Here is a 25,398-nt window from a genome sequence, read left to right as displayed (position 1 = left end):
GCACAGGGACCCACAGAGGGTCATCCTACCGACCGGGCACACCGTTCCCGCAGAGGGTCATCCCACCGACCGGGCACACCGTTCCCTCAGAGGGTCATCCCACCGACCGGACACACCGTTCCCACAGAGGGTCATCCCACCGACCGGGCACACCGTTCCCGTAGAGGGTCATCCCACAGACTGGGCACACCGTTCCCTCAGAGGGTCATCCCACCGACCGGGCACAGGGACCCACAGAGGGTCATCCCACCGACCGGGCACAGGGACCCACAGAGGGTCATCCCACCGACCGGGCACACGGACCCACAGAGGGTCATCCCACCGACCGGGCACACCGTTCCCGCAGAGGGTCATCCCACCGACCGGGCACAGGGACCCACAGAGGGTCATCCCACCGACCGGGCACACCGATCCCTCAGAGGGTCATCCCACCGACCGGGCACACCGTTCCCGCAGAGGGTCATCCCACCGACCGGGCACACCGTTCCCGCAGAGGGTCATCCCACCGACCGGGCACAGGGACCCACAGAGGGTCATCCCACCGACCGGGCACACCGTTCCCACAGAGAGTCATCCCACAGACCGGGCACACCGGTCCCGCAGAGGGTCATCCCACCGACCTGGCACACCGTTCCCTCAGAGGGTCATCCCACCGACCGGGCACACCGTTCCCACAGAGGGTCATCCCACCGACCGGGCACACCGTTCCCTCAGAGGGTCATCCCACCGACCGAGCACACCGTTCCCTCAGAGGGTCATCCCACCGACCGGGCACACCGTTCCCTCAGAGGGTCATCCCACCGACCGGGCACAGGGACCCACAGAGGGTCATCCCACCTACCGGGCACAGGGACCCGCAGAGGGTCACCCCACCGACCGGGCACACCGTTCCCATAGAGGGTCACCCCACCGACCGGGCACAGGGACTCGCAGAGGGTCACCCCACCGACCGGGCACACCGTTCCCTCAGAGGGTCATCCCACCGACCGGGCACACCATTCCCACAGAGGGTCATCCCACCGACCGGGCACACCGTTCCCTCAGAGGGTCATCCCACCGACCGGGCACAGGGACCCACAGAGGGTCATCCTACCGACCGGGCACACCGTTCCCCGCAGAGGGTCATCCCACCGACCGGGCACAGGGACCCACAGAGGGTCATCCCACCGACCGGGCACACCGTTCCCTCAGAGGGTCATCCCACCGACCGGGCACACCGTTCCCGCAGAGGGTCATCCCACCGACCGGGCACAGGGACCCACAGAGGGTCATCCCACCGACCGGGCACACCGTTCCCACAGAGGGTCATCCCACAGACCGGGCACACCGGTCCCGCAGAGGGTCATCCCACCGACCGGGCACACTGTTCCCTCAGAGGGTCATCCCACCGACCGGGCACAGGGACCCTCAGAGGGTCATCCCACCGACCGGGCACAGGGACCCACAGAGGGTCATCCTACCGACCGGGCACACCGTTCCCGCAGAGGGTCATCCCACCGACCGGGCACAGGGACCCACAGAGGGTCATCCCACCGACCGGGCACACCGATCCCTCAGAGGGTCATCCCACCGACCGGGCACACCGTTCCCGCAGAGGGTCATCCCACCGACCGGGCACACTGTTCCCTCAGAGGGTCATCCCACCGACCGGGCACAGGGACCCGCAGAGGGTCATCCCACCGACCGGGCACACGGACCCGCAAAGGGTCATCCCACCGACCGGGCACACCGTTCCCTCAGAGGGTCATCCCACCGACCGGGCACAGGGACCCACAGAGGGTCAACCTACCGACCGGGCACACCGTTCCCACAGAGGGTCATCCCACCGACCGGGCACACCGTTCCCGCAGAGGGTCATCCCACCGACCGGGCACACCGTTCCCACAGAGGGTCATCCCACAGACCGGGCACACCGGTCCCGCAGAGGGTCATCCCACCGACCGGGCACACTGTTCCCTCAGAGGGTCATCCCACCGACCGGGCACAGGGACCCTCAGAGGGTCATCCCACCGACCGGGCACAGGGACCCACAGAGGGTCATCCTACCGACCGGGCACACCGTTCCCGCAGAGGGTCATCCCACCGACCGGGCACAGGGACCCACAGAGGGTCATCCCACCGACCGGGCACACCGATCCCTCAGAGGGTCATCCCACCGACCGGGCACACCGTTCCCGCAGAGGGTCATCCCACCGACCGGGCACACCGTTCCCTCAGAGGGTCATCCCACCGACCGGGCACAGGGACCCACAGAGGGTCATCCCACCGACCGGGTACTCCGTTCCCTCAGAGGGTCATACCACCGACCGGGCACACCGTTCCCACAGAGGGTCATCCCACCGCCCGGGCACACCGTTCCCTCAGATGGTCATCCCACCGACCGGGCACACCGTTCCCTCAGAGGGTCATCCCACCGACCGGGCACACCGTTCCCTAAGAGGGTCATCCCACCGACCGGGCACAGCGTTCCCTCAGAGGGTCATCCCACCGACCGGGCACACCGTTCCCTCAGAGGGGCATCCCACCGACCGGGCACAGGGACCCACAGAGGGTCATCCCACCGACCGGGCACACCGTTCCCACAGAGGGTCATCCCACCGACCGGGCACACCGTTCCCTCAGAGGGTCATCCCACCGACCGGGCACACCGTTCCCTCAGAGGGTCATCCCACCGACCGGGCACAGCGTTCCCTCAGAGGGTCATCCCACCGACCGGGCACACCGTTCCCTCAGAGGGGCATCCCACCGACCGGGCACAGGGACCCACAGAGGGTCATCCCACCGACCGGGCACACCGTTCCCACAGAGGGTCATCCCACCGACCGGGCACACCGTTCCCTCAGAGGGTCATCCCACCGACCGGGCACACCGTTCCCTCAGAGGGTCATCCCACCGACCGGGCACACCGTTCCCTCAGAGGGTCATCCCACCGACCGGGCACAGGGACCCGCAGAGGGTCACCCCAACGATCGGGCACACGGTTCCCGCAGAGGGTCATCCCACCGACCGGGCACATCGTTCCCACAGAGGGTCATCCCACCGACCGGGCACAGGGTCCCACAGAGGGTCATCCCACCGACCGGGCACAGGGACCCACAGAGGGTCATCCCACCGACCGGGCACACCGTTCCCACAGAGGGTCATCCCACCGACCGGGCACACTGTTCCCTCAGAGGGTCATCCCACCGACCGGGCACATCGTTCCCACAGAGGGTCATCCCACCGATCGGGTACATCGTTCCCACAGAGGGTCATCCCACCGACCGGGCACAGGGACCCACAGAGGGTCATCCCACCGACCGGGCACACCGTTCCCACAGAGGGTCATCCTACCGACCGGGCACACCGTTCCCGCAGAGGGTCATCCCACCGACCGGGCACACCGTTCCCTCAGAGGGTCATCCCACCGACCGGGCACAGGGACCCACAGAGGGTCATCCCACCGACCGGGCACAGGGACCCACAGAGGGTCATCCCACCGACCGGGCACACCGTTCCCACAGAGGGTCATCCTACCGACCGGGCACACCGTTCCCGCAGAGGGTCATCCCACCGACCGGGCACACCGTTCCCTCAGAGGGTCATCCCACCGACCGGGCACAGGGACCCACAGAGGGTCATCCCACCGACCGGGCACACCGTTCCCACAGAGGGTCATCCCACCGACCGGGCACACCGTTCCCTCAGAGGGTCATCCCACCGACCGTGCACACTGTTCCCACAGAGGGTCATCCCACCGACCGGGCACACCGTTCCCACAGAGGGTCATCCCACCGACCGGGCAAACCGTTCCCACAGAGGGTCATCCCACCGACCGGGCACACCGTTCCCACAGAGGGTCATCCCACCGACCGGGCACACCGATCACTCAGAGGGTCATCCCACCGACCGGGCACACGGACCCGCAGAGGGTCATCCCACCGACCGGGCACAGGGACCCTCAGAGGGTCATCCCACCGACCGGGCACAGGGACCCACAGAGGGTCATCCCACCGACCGGGCACAGGGACCCACAGAGGGTCATCCCACCGACCGGGCACAGGGACCCACAGAGGGTCATCCCACCGAATGGGCACAGGGACCCACAGAGGGTCATCCCACCGACCGGGCACAGGGACCCACAGAGGGTCATCCCACCGACCGGGCACACCGTTCCCACAGAGGGTCATCCCACCGACCGGGCACACCGTTCCCTTAGAGGGTCATCCCACCGACCGGGCACACCGTTCCCACAGAGGGTCATCCCAGCGACCGGGCACAGGGACCCACAGAGGGTCATCCCACCTACCGGGCACAGGGACCCGCAGAGGGTCACCCCACCGACCGGGCACACCGTTCCCACAGAGGGTCATCCTACCGACCGGGCACACCGTTCCCGCAGAGGGTCATCCCACCGACCGGGCACACCGTTCCCTCAGAGGGTCATCCCACCGACCGGGCACAGGGACCCACAGAGGGTCATCCCACCGACCGGGCACACCGTTCCCACAGAGGGTCATCCCACCGACCGGGCACACCGTTCCCTCAGAGGGTCATCCCACCGACCGTGCACACTGTTCCCACAGAGGGTCATCCCACCGACCGGGCACACCGTTCCCACAGAGGGTCATCCCACCGACCGGGCAAACCGTTCCCACAGAGGGTCATCCCACCAACCGGGCACACCGTTCCCACAGAGGGTCATCCCACCGACCGGGCACACCGATCACTCAGAGGGTCATCCCACCGACCGGGCACACGGACCCGCAGAGGGTCATCCCACCGACCGGGCACAGGGACCCTCAGAGGGTCATCCCACCGACCGGGCACAGGGACCCACAGAGGGTCATCCCACCGACCGGGCACAGGGACCCACAGAGGGTCATCCCACCGACCGGGCACAGGGACCCACAGAGGGTCATCCCACCGAATGGGCACAGGGACCCACAGAGGGTCATCCCACCGACCGGGCACAGGGACCCACAGAGGGTCATCCCACCGACCGGGCACACCGTTCCCACAGAGGGTCATCCCACCGACCGGGCACACCATTCCCTTAGAGGGTCATCCCACCGACCGGGCACACCGTTCCCACAGAGGGTCATCCCAGCGACCGGGCACAGGGACCCACAGAGGGTCATCCCACCGACCGGGCACACCGTTCCCACAGAGGGTCATCCCACCGACCGGGCACACCGTTCCCACAGAGGGTCATCCCACCGACCGGGCACACCGTTCCCACAGAGGGTCATCCCACCGACCGTGCACACCGTTCCCACAGAGGGTCATCCCACCGACCGGGCACACCGTTCCCACAGAGGGTCATCCCACCGACCGGGCAAACCGTTCCCACAGAGGGTCATCCCACCGACCGGGCACACCGTTCCCACAGAGGGTCATCCCACCGACCGGGCACACCGATCACTCAGAGGGTCATCCCACCGACCGGGCACACCGATCACTCAGAGGGTCATCCCACCGACCGGGCACACGGACCCGCAGAGGGTCATCCCACCGACCGGGCACAGGGACCCACAGAGGGTCATCCCACCGACCGGGCACAGGGACCCACAGAGGGTCATCCCACCGACCGGGCACAGGGACCCACAGAGGGTCATCCCACCGACCGGGCACAGGGACCCACAGAGGGTCATCCCACCGACCGGGCACACCGTTCCCACAGAGGGTCATCCCACCGACCGGGCACACCGTTCCCTTAGAGGGTCATCCCACCGACCGGGCACACCGTTCCCACAGAGGGTCATCCCAGCGACCGGGCACAGGGACCCACAGAGGGTCATCCCACCGACCAGGCACACCGTTCCCGCAGAGGGTCATCCCACCGACCGGGCACACCGTTCCCGCAGAGTGTCATCCCACCGACCGGGCACACCGTTCCCACAGAGGGTCATCCCACCGACCTGGCACACCGTTCCCGCAGAGGGTCATCCAACCGACCGGGCACCCCGTTCCCTCAGAGGGTCATCCCACCGACCGGGCACCCCGTTCCCTCAGAGGGTCATCCCACCGACCGGGCACAGGGACCCACAGAGGGTCATCCCACCGACCGGGCACAGGGACCCACAGAGGGTCATCCCACCGACCGGGCACAGGGACCCACAGAGGGTCATCCCACCGACCGGGCACAGGGACCCGCAGAGGGTCATCCCACCGACCGGGCACAGGGACCCGCAGAGGGTCATCCCACCGACCGGGCACACCGTTCCCGCAGAGGGTCATCCCACCGACCGGGCACACCGTTCCCGCAGAGGGTCATCCCACCGACCGGGCACACCGTTCCCTCAGAGGGTCATCCCACCGACCTGGCACACCGTTCCCGCAGAGGGTCATCCCACCGACCGGGCACCCCGTTCCCTCAGAGGGTCATCCCACCGACCGGGCACAGGGACCCACAGAGGGTCATCCCACCGACCGGGCACAGGGACCCACAGAGGGTCATCCCACCGACCGGGCACAGGGACCCACAGAGGGTCATCCCACCGACCGGGCACAGGGACCCGCAGTGGGTCATCCCACCGACCGGGCACAGGGACCCGCAGAGGGTCATCCCACCGACCGAGCACACCGTTCCCACAGAGGGTCATCCCACCGACCGGGCACAGGGACCCGCAGAGGGTCATCCCACCGACCGGGCACAGGGACCCGCAGAGGGTCATCCCACCGACCGGGCACACCATTCCCACAGAGGGTCATCCCACCGACCGGGCACAGGGACCCGCAGAGGGTCATCCCACCGACCGGGCACAGGGACCCGCAGAGGGTCATCGCACCGACCGGGCACAGGGACCCGCAGAGGGTCATCCCACCGACCGGGCACACCGTTCCCTCAGAGGGTCATCCCACTGACCGGGCACAGGGACCCACAAAGGGTCATCCCACCGACCGGGCACACCGTTCCCTCAGAGGGTCATCCCACCGACCGGGCACAGGGACCCGCAGAGGGTCATCCCACCAACCGGGCACAGGGACCCGCAGAGGGTCATCCCACCAACCGGGCACAGGGACCCGCAGAGGGTCATCCCACCGACCGGGCACACCGTTCCCTCAGAGGGTCATCCCACCGACCGGGCACAGGGACCCGCAGAGGGTCATCCCACCGACCGGGCACAGGGACCCGCAGAGGGTCATCCCACCGACCGGGCACAGGGACCCGCAGAGGGTCATCCCACCGACCGGGCACAGGGACCCGCAGAGGGTCATCCCACCGACCGGGCACAGGGACCCGCAGAGGGTCATCCCACCGACCGGGCACAGGGACCCGCAGAGGGTCATCCCACCGACCGGGCACACCGTTCCCGCAGAGGGTCATCCCACCGACCGGGCACACCGTTCCCGCAGAGGGTCATCCCACCGACCGGGCACACCGTTCCCGCAGAGGGTCATCCCACCGACTGGGCACACCGTACCCACAGAGGGTCATCCCACCGACCGGGCACACCGTACCCACAGAGTGTCATCCCACCGACCGGGCACACCGTTCCCTCAGAGGGTCATCCCACCGACCGGGCACAGCGTTCCCGCAGAGGGTCATCCCACCGACCGGGCAAAGGGACCCACAGAGGGTCATCCGACCGACCGGGCACACCGTTCCCACAGAGGATTATCCCACCGACCCGGCACACCGTTCCCACAGAGGGTCATCCCACCGACCGGGCACAGGGACCCACAGAGGGTCACCCCACCGACCGGGCACAGGGACCCGCAGAGGGTCATCCCACCGACCGGGCACACCGTTCCCACAGAGGATCATCCCACCGACCGGGCACACCGTTCCCGTAGAGTGCCATCCCACCGACCGGGCACACCGTTTCCACAGAGGGTCATCCCACCGACCGGGCACACCGTTCCCACAGAGGGTCATCCCACCGACCGGGCACAGGGACCCACAGAGGGTCATCCCACCGACCGGGCACACCGTTCCCTCAGAGGGTCATCCCACCGACCGGGCACACCGTTCCCTCAGAGGGTCATCCCACCGACCGGGCACACCGTTCCCTCAGAGGGTCATCCCACCGACCGGGCACACCGTTCCCACAGAGGGTCATCCCACCGACCGGGCACACCGTTCCCGCAGAGGGTCATCCCACCGACCGGGCACACCGTTCCGGTAGAGGGCCATCCCATCGACCGGGCACACCGTTCCCACAGAGGGTCATCCCACCGTCCGGGCACACCGTTCCCACAGAGGGTCATCCCACCAACCGGGCACAGGGACCCACAGAGGGTCATCCCACCGACCGGGCACACCGTTCCCTCAGAGGGTCATCCCACCGACCGGGCACACCGTTCCCTCAGAGGGTCATCCCACCGACCGGGCACACCGTTCCCACAGAGGGTCATCCCACCGACCGGGCACACCGTTCCCTCAGAGGGTCATCCCACCGACCGGGCACAACGTTCCCACAGAGGGTCATCCCACCGACCGGGCACACGGTTCCCGCAGAGGGTCATCCCACCGACCGGGCACACCGTTCCCGCAGAGGGTCATCCCACCGACCGGGCACACCGTTCCCTCAGAGGGTCATCCCACCGACCGGGCACACCGTTCCCTCAGAGGGTCATCCCACCGACCGGGCACAACGTTCCCACAGAGGGTCATCCCACCGACCGGGCACACCGTTCCCTCAGAGGGTCATCCCACCGACCGGGCACACGTACCCACAGAGGGTCATCCCACCGACCGGGCACACCGTACCCACAGAGGGTCATCCCACCGACCGGGCACACCGTTCCCTCAGAGGGTCATCCCACCGACCGGGCACACCGTTCCCGCAGAGGGTCATCCCACCGACCGGGCACAGGGACCCACAGAGGGTTATCCCACCGACCGGGCACACCGTTCCCGCAGAGGGTCATCCCACCGACCGGGCACACCGTTCCCGCAGAGGGTCATCCCACCGACCGGGCACACCGTTCCCTCAGAGGGTCATCCCACCGACCGGGCACACCGTTCCCTCAGAGGGTCATCCCACCGACCGGACACACCGTTCCCACAGAGGGTCATCCCACCGACCGGGCACACCGTTCCCTCAGAGGGTCATCCCACCGACCGGGCACACGGACCCGTAGAGCGACAGCCCACCGACCGGGCACACCGTTCCCACAGAGGGTCATCCCACCGACCGGGCACACCGTTCCCTCAGAGGGTCATCCCACCGACCGGGCACAGGGACCCGCAGAGGGTCATCCCACCGACCGGGCACACCGTTCCCTCAGAGGGTCATCCCACCGACCGGGCACACCGTTCCCACAGAGGGTCAACCTACCGACCGGGCACACCGTTCCCTCAGAGGGTCATCCCACCGACCCGGCAAACCGTTCCCACAGAGGGTCATCCCACCGACCGGGCACACCGTTCCCACAGAGGGTCATCCCACCGACCGGGCACACCGTTCCCACAGAGGGTCATCCCACCGACCGGGCACCACCGTTCCCACAGAGGGTCATCCCACCGACCGGGCACTCCGTTCCCACAGAGGGTCATCCCACCGACCGGGCACTCCGTTCCCACAGAGGGTCATCCCACCGACCGGGCACACCGTTCCCTCAGAGGGTCATTCCACCGACCGGGCACACCGTTCCCACAGAGGGTCATCCCACCGACCGGGCACACCGTTCCCGTAGAGTGCCATCCCACCGACCGGGCACACCGTTTCCACAGAGGGTCATCCCACCGACCGGGCACACCGTTCCCACAGAGGGTCATCCCACCGACCGGGCACAGGGACCCACAGAGGGTCATCCCACCGACCGGGCACACCGTTCCCTCAGAGGGTCATCCCACCGACCGGGCACACCGTTCCCTCAGAGGGTCATCCCACCGACCGGGCACACCGTTCCCACAGAGGGTCATCCCACCGACCGGGCACACCGTTCCCGCAGAGGGTCATCCCACCGACCGGGCACACCGTTCCCGTAGAGGGCCATCCCATCGACCGGGCACACCGTTCCCGCAGAGGGTCATCCCACCGACCGGGCACACCGTTCCCGCAGAGGGTCATCCCACCGACCGGGCACACCGTTCCCTCAGAGGGTCATCCCACCGACCGGGCACACCGTTCCCTCAGAGGGTCATCCCACCGACCGGGCACAACGTTCCCACAGAGGGTCATCCCACCGACCGGGCACACCGTTCCCTCAGAGGGTCATCCCACCGACCGGGCACACCGTTCCCTCAGAGGGTCATCCCACCGACCGGGCACACCGTTCCCTCAGAGGGTCATCCCACCGACCGGGCACACCGTTCACGTAGAGGGCCATCCCACCGACCGGGCACACCGTTCCCACAGAGGGTCATCCCACCGACCGGGCACACCGTTCCCACAGAGGGTCATCCCACCGACCGGGCACTCCGTTCCCACAGAGGGTCATCCCACCGACCGGGCACACCGTTCCCTCAGAGGGTCATCCCACCGACCGGGCACACCGTTCCCACAGAGGGTCATCCCACCGACCGGGCACACCGTTCCCGTAGAGGGCCATCCCACCGACCGGGCACACCGTTCCCACAGAGGGTCATCCCACCGACCGGGCACAGGGACCCACAGAGGGTCATCCCACCGACCGGGCACACCGTTCCCTCAGAGGGTCATCCCACCGACCGGGCACACCGTTCCCTCAGAGGGTCATCCCACCGACCGGGCACACCGTTCCCACAGAGGGTCATTCCACCGACCGGGCACACCGTTCCCGCAGAGGGTCATCCCACCGACCGGGCACACCGTTCCTGTAGAGGGCCATCCCATCGACCGGGCACACCGTTCCCACAGAGGGTCATCCCACCGACCGGGCACACCGTTCCCACAGAGGGTCATCCCACCGACCGGGCACAGGGACCCACAGAGGGTCATCCCACCGACCGGGCACACCGTTCCCTCAGAGGGTCATCCCACCGACCGGGCACACCGTTCCCTCAGAGGGTCATCCCACCGACCGGGCACACCGTTCCCACAGAGGGTCATCCCACCGACCGGGCACAACGTTCCCACAGAGGGTCATCCCACCGACCGGGCACTCCGTTCCCGCAGACGGTCATCCCACCGACCGGGCACACCGTTCCCTCAGAGTGTCATCCCACCGACCGGGCACACCGTTCCCTCAGAGGGTCATCCCACCGACCGGGCACAACGTTCCCACAGAGGGTCATCCCACCGACCGGGCACACCGTTCCCTCAGAGGGTCATCCCACCGACCGGGCACACCGTTCCCTCAGAGGGTCATCCCACCGACCGGGCACACCGTTCCCACAGACGGTCATCCCACCGACCGGGCACACCGTTCCCGCAGAGGGTCATCCCACCGACCGGGCACACCGTTCCCGCAGAGGGTCATCCCACCGACCGGGCACACCGTTCCTGTAGAGGGCCATCCCATCGACCGGGCACACCGTTCCCACAGAGGGTCATCCCACCGACCGGGCACACCGTTCCCACAGAGGGTCATCCCACCGACCGGGCACAGGGACCCACAGAGGGTCATCCCACCGACCGGGCACACCGTTCCCTCAGAGGGTCATCCCACCGACCGGGCACACCGTTCCCTCAGAGGGTCATCCCACCGACCGGGCACACCGTTCCCACAGAGGGTCATCCCACCGACCGGGCACAACGTTCCCACAGAGGGTCATCCCACCGACCGGGCACACCGTTCCCGCAGAGGGTCATCCCACCGACCGGGCACACCGTTCCCGCAGAGGGTCATCCCACCGACCGGGCACACCGTTCCCTCAGAGGGTCATCCCACCGACCGGGCACACCGTTCCCTCAGAGGGTCATCCCACCGACCGGGCACAACGTTCCCACAGAGGGTCATCCCACCGACCGGGCACACCGTTCCCTCAGAGGGTCATCCCACCGACCGGGCACACGTACCCACAGAGGGTCATCCCACCGACCGGGCACACCGTTCCCTCAGAGGGTCATCCCACCGACCGGGCACACCGTTCCCGCAGAGGGTCATCCCACCGACCGGGCACAGGGACCCACAGAGGGTCATCCCACCGACCGGGCACACCGTTCCCGCAGAGGGTCATCCCACCGACCGGGCACACCGTTCCCGCAGAGGGTCATCCCACCGACCGGGCACACCGTTCCCTCAGAGGGTCATCCCACCGACCGGGCACACCGTTCCCTCAGAGGGTCGTCCCACCGACCGGACACACCGTTCCCACAGAGGGTCATCCCACCGACCGGGCACACCGTTCCCTCAGAGGGTCATCCCACCGACCGGGCACACGGACCCGTAGAGCGACAGCCCACCGACCGGGCACACCGTTCCCACAGAGGGTCATCCCACCGACCGGGCACACCGTTCCCTCAGAGGGTCATCCCACCGACCCGGCAAACCGTTCCCACAGAGGGTCATCCCACCGACCGGGCACAGGGACCCGCAGAGGGTCATCCCACCGACCGGGCACACCGTTCCCTCAGAGGGTCATCCCACCGACCGGGCACACCGTTCCCACAGAGGGTCAACCTACCGACCGGGCACACCGTTCCCTCAGAGGGTCATCCCACCGACCGGGCACACCATTCCCTCAGAGGGTCATCCCACCGACCCGGCAAACCGTTCCCACAGAGGGTCATCCCACCGACCGGGCACACCGTTCCCACAGAGGGTCATCCCACCGACCGGGCACACCGTTCCCTCAGAGGGTCATCCCACCGACCGGGCACAACGTTCCCACAGAGGGTCATCCCACCGACCGGGCACACCGTTCCCTCAGAGGGTCATCCCACCGACCGGGCACACCGTTCCCTCAGAGGGTCATCCCACCGACCGGGCACACCGTTCCCTCAGAGGGTCATCCCACCGACCGGGCACACCGTTCCCGCAGAGGGTCATCCCACCGACCGGGCACAGGGACCCACAGAGGGTCATCCCACCGACCGGGCACACCGTTCCCGCAGAGGGTCATCCCACCGACCGGGCACACCGTTCCCGCAGAGGGTCATCCCACCGACCGGGCACACCGTTCCCTCAGAGGGTCATCCCACCGACCGGGCACACCGTTCCCTCAGAGGGTCATCCCACCGACCGGACACACCGTTCCCACAGAGGGTCATCCCACCGACCGGGCACACCGTTCCCTCAGAGGGTCATCCCACCGACCGGGCACACGGACCCGTAGAGCGACAGCCCACCGACCGGGCACACCGTTCCCACAGAGGGTCATCCCACCGACCGGGCACACCGTTCCCTCAGAGGGTCATCCCACCGACCCGGCAAACCGTTCCCACAGAGGGTCATCCCACCGACCGGGCACAGGGACCCGCAGAGGGTCATCCCACCGACCGGGCACACCGTTCCCTCAGAGGGTCATCCCACCGACCGGGCACACCGTTCCCACAGAGGGTCAACCTACCGACTGGGCACACCGTTCCCTCAGAGGGTCATCCCACCGACCGGGCACACCGTTCCCTCAGAGGGTCATCCCACCGACCCGGCAAACCGTTCCCACAGAGGGTCATCCCACCGACCGGGCACACCGTTCCCACAGAGGGTCATCCCACCGACCGGGCACACCGTTCCCACAGAGGGTCATCCCACCGACCGGGCACACCGTTCCCACAGAGGGTCATCCCACCGACCGGGCACACCGTTCCCTCAGAGGGTCATCCCACCGACCGGGCACACCGTTCCCACAGAGGGTCATCCCACCGACCGGGCACACCGTTCCCGCAGAGGGTCATCCCACCGACCGGGCACACCGTTCCTGTAGAGGGCCATCCCATCGACCGGGCACACCGTTCCCACAGAGGGTCATCCCACCGACCGGGCACACCGTTCCCACAGAGGGTCATCCCACCGACCGGGCACAGGGACCCACAGAGGGTCATCCCACCGACCAGGCACACCGTTCCCTCAGAGGGTCATCCCACCGACCGGGCACACCGTTCCCTCAGAGGGTCATCCCACCGACCGGGCACACCGTTCCCACAGAGGGTCATCCCACCGACCGGGCACACCGTTCCCTCAGAGGGTCATCCCACCGACCGGGCACAACGTTCCCACAGAGGGTCATCCCACCGACCGGGCACACCGTTCCCGCAGAGGGTCATCCCACCGACCGGGCACACCGTTCCCGCAGAGGGTCATCCCACCGACCGGGCACACCGTTCCCTCAGAGGGTCATCCCACTGACCGGGCACACCGTTCCCTCTGAGGGTCATCCCACCGACCGGGCACAACGTTCCCACAGAGGGTCATCCCACCGACCGGGCACACCGTTCCCTCAGAGGGTCATCCCACCGACCGGGCGCAGGGTCCCACAGAGGGTCATCCCACCGACCGGGCGCACCGTTCCCACAGAGGGTCATCCCACCGACCGGGCACACCGTTCCCACAGAGGGTCATCCCACCGACCGGGCACACCGTTCCCTCAGAGGGTCATCCCACCGACCGGGCACACCGTTCCCTCAGAGGGTCATCCCACCGACCGGGCACAGTGTCCCACAGAGGGTCATCCCACCGACCGGGCACAGGGTCCCACAGAGGGTCATCCCACCGACCGGGCACACCGTTCCCACAGAGGGTCATCCCACCGACCGGGCACACCGTTCCCACAGAGCGTCATCCCACCGACCGGGCACACCGTTCCCACAGAGGGTCATCCCACCGACCGGGCACACCGTTCCCTCAGAGGGTCATCCCACCGACCGGGCACACCGTTCCCACAGAGGGTCATCCCACCGACCGGGCACACCATTCCCACAGAGGGTCATCCCACCGACCGGGCACACCGTTCCCTCAGAGGGTCATCCCACCGACCGGGCACACCGTTCCCACAGAGGGTCATCCCACCGACCGGGCACACCATTCCCACAGAGGGTCATCCCACCGACCGGGCACAGGGACCCGTAGAGCGACAGCCCACCGACCGAAGGACCCGTCACAGCATTGGCACATGGGCTCGCACTTTGCACACTGCACCTCGTGCCGAGGATACGCAAGTTCTGTGTGTAGTGAGGTAGTACGGTTTCCGTCAGCGCTCCACTCGTGTACAGTTGGAGCAGCAGTGTGTACGGTCAGCACGTCCACCCTCAATCCCGTCTGTCACCTGGAGGACGGCAGATCCGATTGCACAGGCCAGTGGGTCCCCACCGAACGTGTTGAAGTGGCGGGCTTCACGCATGGAGGCAGCGATATCTGTAAAATGGCAGTAGAGGAAGACAGGCGGTACCCATTCACCCCTCCCTCCAGCCTCATTTCCCCTCTCCCTCGACAAAGTTCCTTCCCCTCTCCCAACTCCTACCCCGGCACTCCTCCCCTGTTCACCCCTCCAGCCCTGGGAACCACCGGGGAGCTGTCTGGACAGTAGAAATTTCTCCAGTAAACCCCCATCCTCGCCAAGGAAGGACCAGGTAAGGGGGTCAGATGAGGCATCTGTGTGCGGGGTAGCGGTTGGTCAGGGTACGTCTGTAGGCCCATGGGTCAATGCTGCGGAGCCCGGCTTGGCCGTTCTCTCACCTGCTGTGGTGACCACGGCCCCCATGGGGAAGCCGTTGCCCATGCCCTTTGCCATGGTGACGATGTCGGGTGTCACCCCATGGGTCTGGAAGCCCCAGAAGTGGCTGCCCAAGCGTCCGAAGCCCGTCTGCACCTGTGGCAAAAGGTTAGGGGTCAGTGGGTGCAAAGTTCATCCCGCGGGAGATGGATACCGACCACGTGGGATAACCTCAGCCCGCGTAACCCCGATCACGTGGGACACTGTCTGCGCCATGCCCAATCATGTGGGACCCCAGGTCACGTGGCAACCACGGTGAGCCCACCCCAGCTACGCCCGAACACATGGGATAAAAGCCCGACCTGACGTCCAACCACGTGGTAAAGACTCCAACTACGCCAGAATGCATGGCACAAACCATCATGCACGGCGCCCAACCACGTGAGGCACGTGACGTGAAATCCTCCCTCTTGCGGTGACTGAACACGTGGAAACCAAGACGGCCGACATGCGTTGTACTAGTGATGATGTGAGGCCCGCCGTCACCCACCTCGTCAGAGATGTAGAGGCCTCCTCTGTCGCGGATGACGTTGGCGACCTCGCTAAGGAAGCCCCGCGGGTACTGCACCACACCGTTCACCCCCTGTGGGGACAGAGGATGGGATGAGCACACATTCCCCGTACACCATTCCCCATGGACGTGGACCTTTCCGAAAGTTGCCCGTTGCTCTGGGGAGCAACAGTGATCATAACTCGGGTTGGCTGTGCAGGGGATTCTGCTCCTCTGGGGGAATGTGTGAGAAAGCAGGTATGGGGCAGTGGGAAGAAGGTAGGGGTGCAAACCCCACTGGCTCTACAGATGGAACTGAGTTGTGAGATGGTTAGATAGATAGATAGATAGATACTTTATTCATCCCCATGGGGAAATTCAACTTTTTTTCCAATGTCCCATACACTTGTTGTAGCAAAACTAATTACATACAATACTTAACTCAGTAAAAAATATGATATGCATCTAAATCACTATCTCAAAAAGCATTAATAATAGCTTTTAAAAAGTTCTTAAGTCCTGGCGGTAGAATTGTAAAGCCTAATGGCATTGGAGTATTGACCTCTTCATCCTGTCTGAGGAGCATTGCATCGATAGTAACCTGTCGCTGAAACTGCTTCTCTGTCTCTGGATGGTGCTATGTAGAGGATGTTCAGAGTTATCCATAATTGACCGTAGCCTACTCAGCGCCCTTCGCTCAGCTACCGATGTTAAACTCTCCAGTACTTTGCCCACGACAGAGCCCGCCTTCCTTACCAGCTTATTAAGACGTGAGGCGTCCCTCTTCTTAATGCTTCCTCCCCAACACGCCACCACAAAGAAGAGGGCGCTCTCCACAACTGACCTATAGAACATCTTCAGCATCTCACTACAGACATTGAATGACGCCAACCTTCTAAGGAAGTACAGTCGACTCTGTGCCTTCCTGCACAAGGCATCTGTGTTGGCAGTCCAGTCTAGCTTCTCGTCTAACTGTACTCCCAGATACTTGTAGGTCTTAACCTGCTCCACACATTCTCCATTAATGATCACTGGCTCCATATGAGGCCTAGATCTCCTAAAGTCCACCACCATCTCCTTGGTCTTGGTGATATTGAGACGCAGGTAGTTTGAGTTGCACCATATCACAAAGTCCTGTATCAGTTTCCTATACTCCTCCTCCTGTCCATTCCTGACACACCCCACTATGGCCGTGTCATCAGCGAACTTCTGCACATGGCAGGACTCCGAGTTATATTGGAAGTCTGATGTGTACAGGGTGAACAGGACCGGAGAGAGTACGGTTCCCTGCGGCGCTCCTGTGCTGCTGACCACCGTGTCAGACCTACAGTCTCCCAACCGCACATACTGAGGTCTATCTGTCAAGTAGTCCACTATCCAATCCACCATGTGAGAGTCTACTCCCATCTCCGTTAGTTTGTGCCTTAAGATCTTGGGCTGGTTAGCACAACCACAATGGACAGAATGGCCATGAATGCGAGTGGATTTCTGTGATTTGGGGGTTGTGTCCTCTCCCTCCTTTCACACCAGAGCCAGGTGCCCCCACCCCAGATCTCACCCTCACTCACCCACTCCCCATCATCCTTCGCCTGACTCTCCCTAATTTCCTCTCGATTCATGTCACAATCATCCGTCCCATCCCTTCCCACCCTTATCCCCACCACCCCACCCTCTCCATCATCTGCATCTCTCTCAACCTTCCCCTCCACCTCATCACTCCATACTCCCTTCATTCTCCCTACTTCTCTCTTCATCCTCAATCACCCACCCTCCTCCACCGCTCCCCCTCCCCCAATCCACCTTCTTGTCTCTGCCAGCCCTCGCCCCCTCTGCCAGCGCCCGTCACCTGGATGGGCTCAGCGATGAAGCCGGCTACCCGGTGGGGCACCGCAGACAGCAGCAGCTCCCGGAACTCGGACAAGTAGGCCTCCCTGGCCTGGCACTCGCCTGTGTCTGGAGGAGAAGCAGAGTGTTGACAGAGCAGGGCTTCATCACCCCACCAGTCCAGCTCCTGAACCCCTCCTCCACCCTGCCCTTCTATCCCCAGTGCATGCCCACCTACCCATCACTTCCCTTCCCTTCCTGCCCCTTGCTCACCAGCCCAACCACCCTCCCCTTATTCACCCACCTGACCTTCACCCCCTTGAAAGCCACACCTCATCTCCTCTCTCCCTCCACACCCACCATTCAGTCCACACCCTGTCCCCTCATCACCCTCCAACCCTTCACCATCTGCACCAGAAACTCCACACACTGTCCCCTCATCACCCTCCAACCCTTCACCATCTGCACCAGAAACTCCACACCCTGTCCCCTCATCACTCTCCAACCCTTCACCATCTGCACCAGAAACTCCACACCCTGTCCCCTTATCACTCTCCAACCCTTCACCATCTGCACCAGAAACTCCACACCCTGCCCCCTCATCACCCTCCAACCCTTCACCATCTGCACCAGAAACTCCACACCCACCCTTCAGTCCACACCCTGCCCCCTCATCACCCTCCAAACCTTCACCATCTGCACCAGAAACTCCACACCCTGCCCCCTCATCACCCTCCAACCCTTCACCATCTGCACCAGAAACTCCACACCCACCCTTCAGTCCACACCCTGCCCCCTCCAACCCTTCACCATCTGCACCAGAAACTCCACACCCACCCTTCAGTCCACACCCTGCCCCCTCATCACCCTCCAACCCTTCACCATCTGCACCAGAAACTCCACACCCACCCTTCAGTCCACACCCTGCCCCCTCATCACCCTCCAACCCTTCACCATCTGCACCAGAAACTCCACACCCACCCTTCAGTCCACACCCTGCCCCCTCATCACCCTCCAACCCTTCACCATCTGCACCAGAAACTCCACACCCACCCTTCAGTCCACACCCTGTCCCCTCATCACTCTCCAACCCTTCACCATCTGCACCAGAAACTCCACACCCACCCTTCAGTCCACACCCTGCCCCCTCATCACCCTCCAACCCTTCACCATCTGCACCAGAAACTCCACACCCACCCTTCAGTCCACACCCTGCCCCCTCATCACCCTCCAACCCTTCACCATCTGCACCAGAAACACACCCTGCCCCCTCATCACCCTCCAACCCTTCACCATCTGCACCAGAAACTCCACACCCTGTCCCCTCATCACCCTCCAACCCTTCACCATCTGCACCAGAAACTCCACACCCACCCTTCAGTCCACACCCTGCCCCCTCCAACCCTTCACCATCTGCACCAGAAACTCCACACCCACCCTTCAGTCCACACCCTGCCCCCTCATCACCCTCCAACCCTTCACCATCAACACCAGAAACTCCACACCCACCCTTCAGTCCACACCCTGCCCCCTCCAACCCTTCACCATCTGCACCAGAAACTCCACACCCACCCTTCAGTCCACACCCTGCCCCCTCATCACCCTCCAACCCTTCACCATCTGCACCAGAAACTCCACACCCTGCCCCCTCATCACCCTCCAACCCTTCACCATCTGCACCAGAAACTCCACACCCACCCTTCAGTCCACACCCTGCCCCCTCATCACCCTCCAACCCTTCACCATCTGCACCAGAAACTCCACACCCACCCTTCAGTCCACACCCTGCCCCCTCATCACCCTCCAACCCTTCACCATCTGCACCAGAAACTCCACACCCTGCCCCCTCATCACCCTCCAACCCTTCACCATCTGCACCAGAAACTCCACACCCACCCTTCAGTCCACACCCTGCCCCCTCATCACCCTCCAACCCTTCACCATCTGCACCAGAAACTCCACACCCTGCCCCCTCATCACCCTCCAACCCTTCACCATCTGCACCAGAAACTCCACACCCACCCTTCAGTCCACACCCTGCCCCCTCATCACCCTTCACCATCTGCACCAGAAACTCCACACCCTGCCCCCTCATCACCCTCCAACCCTTCACCATCTGCACCAGAAACTCCACACCCACCCTTCAGTCCACACCCTGCCCCCTCATCACCCTCCAACCCTTCACCATCTGCACCAGAAACTCCACACCCTGCCCCCTCATCACCCTCCAACCCTTCACCATCTGCACCAGAAACTCCACACCCACCCTTCAGTCCACACCCTGCCCCCTCATCACCAACACCCCCCTCCTAGAATTAAATCCAGTGCACTCCTGGAGTATGTGGTGGTGCTGGAGATGGTATTCACCGTTATCCAATACCTCACCCCTATGCCGATCTTCAAGAGCATCTTTGCTTTTAGTATACCAACGTTTTGCATTATCTTGCCTGCCAGATCCCCATCATATCCTTGTTTTGCCCTCTAAAGTACATTTTGCACTTGTCTTGTTTAGACATTGCACATGCACAACGTATTCCTCTGATCCAGAGCCTCAGGTCAACCAGGGTTCCTGAAAAGCAGCCTGCCCTGACCTTCCACCTGCAGCCCTGACCTTCCACCTGCAGCCCCGACCTTCCACCTGCAGCCCTGAATTGCTTAAATGGCTTCCCATGTCTCCGACTCTCACACCAGTCACCACTCCAAAATTTACTCTGCCCGAGCCATAGGCCAGACAACAAAACTATTTTTAAACTAATAGTTATGGCCACTAAACCCAGAATGCCGAGATAGTTGCCCCATCACGAGGCATTTTCCCCACTGCCAGATATTCCCCCACAGAGAGACATTTCAACTACAGACAGATATTTACCCACAGACAGACAAGCTCCCTGACAGACATTTACCACACAGAGAGATATTGCCCCTGTTGTTAGTCATTTTCCCCACTGACAGACAGACATTTCCCCTACCTTGAGACATGTTCTCCACAGACATTTCCCCACTGATAGATATTACTGCACCTACAGACATTACCCCCACCCACAGACTTTGTCCCCACAGACATTTCCCCACTGATAGATATTACTGCACCTACAGACATTACCCCCACCCACAGACTTTGTCCCCACAGACATTTCCCCAGAGGCAGGCATTCCCCCACCCATTCATGTCCCCAGAGGCATTTCCCCCACAGACATGCATTTCCTCGACTGCCTAATAATTCACCACAGACAGACATTTCCACAGTAAATTTTTCCCCAGCAGTGGGCATTGCCCCAGCGGCAATCATTTCCCCCACAGAGAGACTATAGTACTAATGGTAAGACTCTTGGCAGTGTGGAGGATCAGAGGGATCTTGGGGTTCAAGTCCATAGGACACTCAAAGCAGCTGCACAGGTTGACTCTGTGGTTAAGAAGGCGTATGGTGTATTGGCCTTCATCAATCATGGAATTGAATTTAGGAGCCGAGAGGTAATGTTGCAGCTATATAGGACCCTGGCCAGACCCCACTTGGAGTACTGTGCTCGGTTCTGGTCGCCTCACTACAGGAAGGATGTGGAAGCCATAGAAAGGGTGCAGAGGAGATTTACAAGGATGTTGTCTGGATTGGTGAGCATGCCTTATGAAAGCAGGTTGAGTGAACTCGGCCTTTTCTCCTTGGAGTGACGGAGGATGAGAGGTGACCTGATAGAGGTGTGTAAGATGAGGAGAGGCATTGATCGTATGGATAGTCAGAGGCTTTCTCCCAGGGCTGAAATGTTTACCACAAGAGGACACAGGTTTAAGGTGCTGGGGAGTAGGTACAGAGGAGATGTCAGAGGTAAGTTTTTTACTCAGAGAGCGGTGAGTGTGTGGAATGGGCTGCCAGCAACGGTGGTGGAGGCGGATACGATAGGGTCTTTTAAGAGACTTTTAGATAGGTACATGGAGCTTAGAAATATAGAGGTAAGCCTAGTAATTTCTAAGGTAGGGACGTGTTTGGCACAACTTTGTGGGCTGAAGGGCCTGTATTGTGCTGTAGGTTTTCTATGTTTCTGTGACAGTCTTTTCTCCCACAGAGAGACATTTCTCCCACAAACAGACATAACCCACACAGACATTTACCCCATAGGCAATTCCCCCAGAGACAAACATTTCCCCACAGACAGACAAGTCAAGTCACTTTTTATTGTCATTTCAACCATAACTTCTGGTACAGTACACAGTAAAAATGAGACGACGTTTTTTCAGGACCACGGTGTTACATGACACAGTACAAAAACTAGACTGAACTACATAAAAAACAACACAGAAAAAAACTACACTAGACTACAGACCTACCCAGGACTGCATAAAGTGCACAAAACAGTGCAGGTATTACAGACAGGACAGACAGGATCTAAAAAGCGTGGTTTGGGACAGGTTGTTCTCTGGCAAGGATGTGATTGGTAAGTGGGAGGCCTTCAAAGGAGAAATTTTGAGAGTGCTGAATCAGTACGTTCCTGTCAGGGTTAAAGGCAAAATGAATAAGAATAAGGAACCTTGGTTCTCAAGGGATATTGGAACTCTGATATTGGGTAGACAGGGACTTATTAGAAAAAGTCAGCATGGCTTTGTGCGTGGTGGGTCTATTAGAGTTTTTCGAGGAGGTTACCAGGAAAGTGGATGAAGGGAAGGCAGTGAATGTTGTATACGTGGACTTCAGTAAGGCCCTTGACAAGGTCCCGTATGGGAGGTTAGTTAGGAAGATTCAGTCGCTAGGTATACATGGTGAAGTAGTAAATTGGATTAGACATTGGCTCAATGGAAGAAGCCAGAGAGTGATAGTGGAGGATTGCTTCTCTGAGTGGAGGCCTGTGACTAGTGGTGTGCCACAGGGATCAGTGCTGGGTCCATTGTTATTTGTCATCTATATCAATGATCTGGATGATAATGTGGCAAATTGGATCAGCAAATTTGCTGATGATACAAAGATTGGAGGTGTAGTGGACAGTGAGGAAGGTTTTCAAAGCTCGCAGAGGGATTTGGACCAGTTGGAGGAATGGGCTGAAAAATGGCAGATGGAGTTTAATGCGGACAAGTGTGAGGTATTGCACTTCGGAAGGTCAAACCAAGGTAGAACATACAAGGGAAATGGTAGGACACTGAGGAGTGCAGTAGAACAGAGGGATCTGGGAATACAGATACATAATTCCCTAAAAAGTGGCGTCACAGGTAGATAGGGTTGTAAAGAGAGCTTTTGGTACATTGGCCTTTATAAATCAAGGTATTGAGTATAAGAGTTGGAATGTAATGGTGAGGTTGTATAAGACATTGGTGAGACCAAATTTGGAGTATTGCGTGCAGTTTTGGTCACTTAATTACAGGAAGGATATTAATAAGGTTGAAAGAGTGCAGAGAAGGTTTACAAGAAACTGATTTACAGAGGAAGGTTGAATAGGTTAGGACTTTATTCCCTGGAGCGTAGGAGAATGAGGGGTGATTTGATAGAGGTGTATAAAATTATGATGGGTATAGATAGAGTGAATGCAAGCAGGCTTTTTCCACTGAGGCTAGGGGAGAAAAAAATCAGGTATTGGGTTTAAGGGTGAAGGGGAAAAGTTGGGTGTAGGGTGTAAGTTGAATGAAGAGTTAAAATTGGCATGTTGCAAAGGTAATGATACAGTTGTCATGGGGGATTTCAACATGCAGGTAGACTGGGAGAATCAGAATGGTACTGGACCCCAAGAAAGGGAGGTTGTGGAGTGCCTCTGAGATGGATTCTTAGAACAGCTTGTACTGGAGCCTACCAGGGAGAAGGCAATTCTAGATTTAGTGTTGTGCAATGAACCGGATTTGATCAGGGACCTCGAGGTAAAGGAACCATTAGGAGGTAGTGACCATAATATGATATGTTTTAACCTACAATTTGAGAAGGAGAAGGGAAAATCGGATGTGTCAGTATTACAGTTGAACAAAGGGAACTATGGAGCTATGAGGGAGGAGCTGGCCAAAGTTCAATGGAACAATACCCTAGCAGGGAAGACAGTGGAACAAAAATGGCAGGTATTTCTGGGAATAATGCAGAAGGTGCAGGATCAGTTCATTCCAAAGAGGAAGAAAGATCCTAATGGGAGTAAGGGGCGGCCGTGGCTGATGTGGGAAGTAAAAGGCAGTATAAAAATAAAAGAGAAGAAGTATAACATAGCAAAGATGAGCGGGAAACCAGGGGACTGGGAAGCTTTTAAAGAGCAACAGAAGATAACAAAAAAGGCAATACACCAAGAAAAAATGAGGTACGAAGGTAAACTAGCCAAGAATATAAAGGAGGATAGTAAAAGCTTCTTTAGGTATGTGAATAGCAAAAAAATAGTTAAGACCAAAATTGGGCCATTGAAGACAGAAACGGGTGAATTTATTATGGGGAACAAGGAAATGGCAGATGAGTTGAACAGGTACTTTGGATTTGTCTTCACTAGGGAAGACACAAACAATCTCCCAGAGGTAATAGTGGCCAAAGGAATTAGGGTAAAGGATGAACTGAAGGGAATTTATATTAGGCAAGAAACGGTGTTGGATAGACTGTTGAGTCTGAAGGCTGATAAGTCCCCGGGACCTGATGGTCTGCATCCCAGGGTACTTAAAGAGGTGGCTCAAGAAATCATGGACACATTGGTAATCATTTTCCAATGTTCTATAGATTCAGGAACAGTTCCTGCTGATTGGAGGGTGGCTAATGTTGTCCCACTTTTCAAGAAAGGAGGGAGAGAGAAAACAGGGAATTATAGACCGGTTAGCCTGACGTCAGTGGTGGGAAAGATGCTGGAGTCAATTATAAAAGAGGAAATTACGACACATTTGGATAGCAGTAGAAGGATCAGTCCGAGTCAGCATGGATTTATGAAGGGAAAATCATGCTTGACTAATCTTCTGGAGTTTTTTGAGGATGTAACTATGAAAATGGACAAGGGAGATCCAGTGGATGAAGTGTATCTGGACTTTCAAAAAGCTTTTGATAAAGTCCCACATAGGAGATTAGTGGGCAAAATTAGGGCACATGGTATTGAGGTCAGAGTACTGACATGGATTGAAAATTGGCTGGCTGACAGGAAACAAAGAGTAGCGATTAATGGGTCCCTTTCGGAATGGCAGGCTGTGACCAGTGGGATACCGCAAGGTTCGGTGCTGGGACCGCAGCTGTTTACAATATACATTAATGATTTAGATGAAGGGATTAAAAGTAACATTAACAAATTTGCCGATGACACAAAGCTGGGTGGCACTGTGAAATGTCAGGAGGATGTTATGAGAATGCAGGGTGACTTGAACAGGTTGGGTGAGTGGGCAAATGTATGGCAGATGCAGTTTAATGTGGATAAATGTGAGGTCATTCACTTTGGTGGCAAGAACAGGAAGGCAGATTACTATCTAAATGGAGTCAAGTTAGGAAAAGGGGAAGCACAACGAGATCTAGGTGTTCTTGTACATCAGTCAATGAAAGCAAGCATGCAGGTACAGCAGGCAGTGAAGAAAGCTAATGGCATGCTGGTCTTTATAACAAGAGGAATTGAGATTAGGAGTAAAGAGGTCCTTCTGCAGCTGTACAGGGCCCTGTTGAGAC

The 25,398-nt window shown here is 60.7% G+C and overlaps 1 protein-coding gene across 1 annotated transcript in view; it reads right to left on the bottom strand.

Annotated features, from left to right (window-relative positions):
• The window catches only part of agxt2 (alanine--glyoxylate aminotransferase 2), a 74,042-nt gene that overhangs the window by 3,597 nt on the left and 45,047 nt on the right, over positions 1 to 25,398 (bottom strand). The window contains exons 8-11 of the mRNA XM_073047838.1: positions 17,842 to 17,948; positions 15,996 to 16,088; positions 15,469 to 15,601; positions 15,059 to 15,147 (exon numbers count right to left, since the gene is read on the bottom strand). Of these exons, the coding sequence (XP_072903939.1) occupies positions 15,059 to 15,147; positions 15,469 to 15,601; positions 15,996 to 16,088; positions 17,842 to 17,948 (422 nt within the window). The remainder of the gene's footprint in view (positions 1 to 15,058; positions 15,148 to 15,468; positions 15,602 to 15,995; positions 16,089 to 17,841; positions 17,949 to 25,398) is intronic.

Source organism: Hemitrygon akajei, chromosome 6, assembly GCF_048418815.1.
Source record: "Hemitrygon akajei chromosome 6, sHemAka1.3, whole genome shotgun sequence".
Classification (NCBI taxonomy): domain Eukaryota; kingdom Metazoa; phylum Chordata; class Chondrichthyes; order Myliobatiformes; family Dasyatidae; genus Hemitrygon; species Hemitrygon akajei.
The sequence above is the reverse complement of the archived record's forward strand: the minus strand, read 5'-3'. Positions and strand labels throughout refer to the sequence as shown.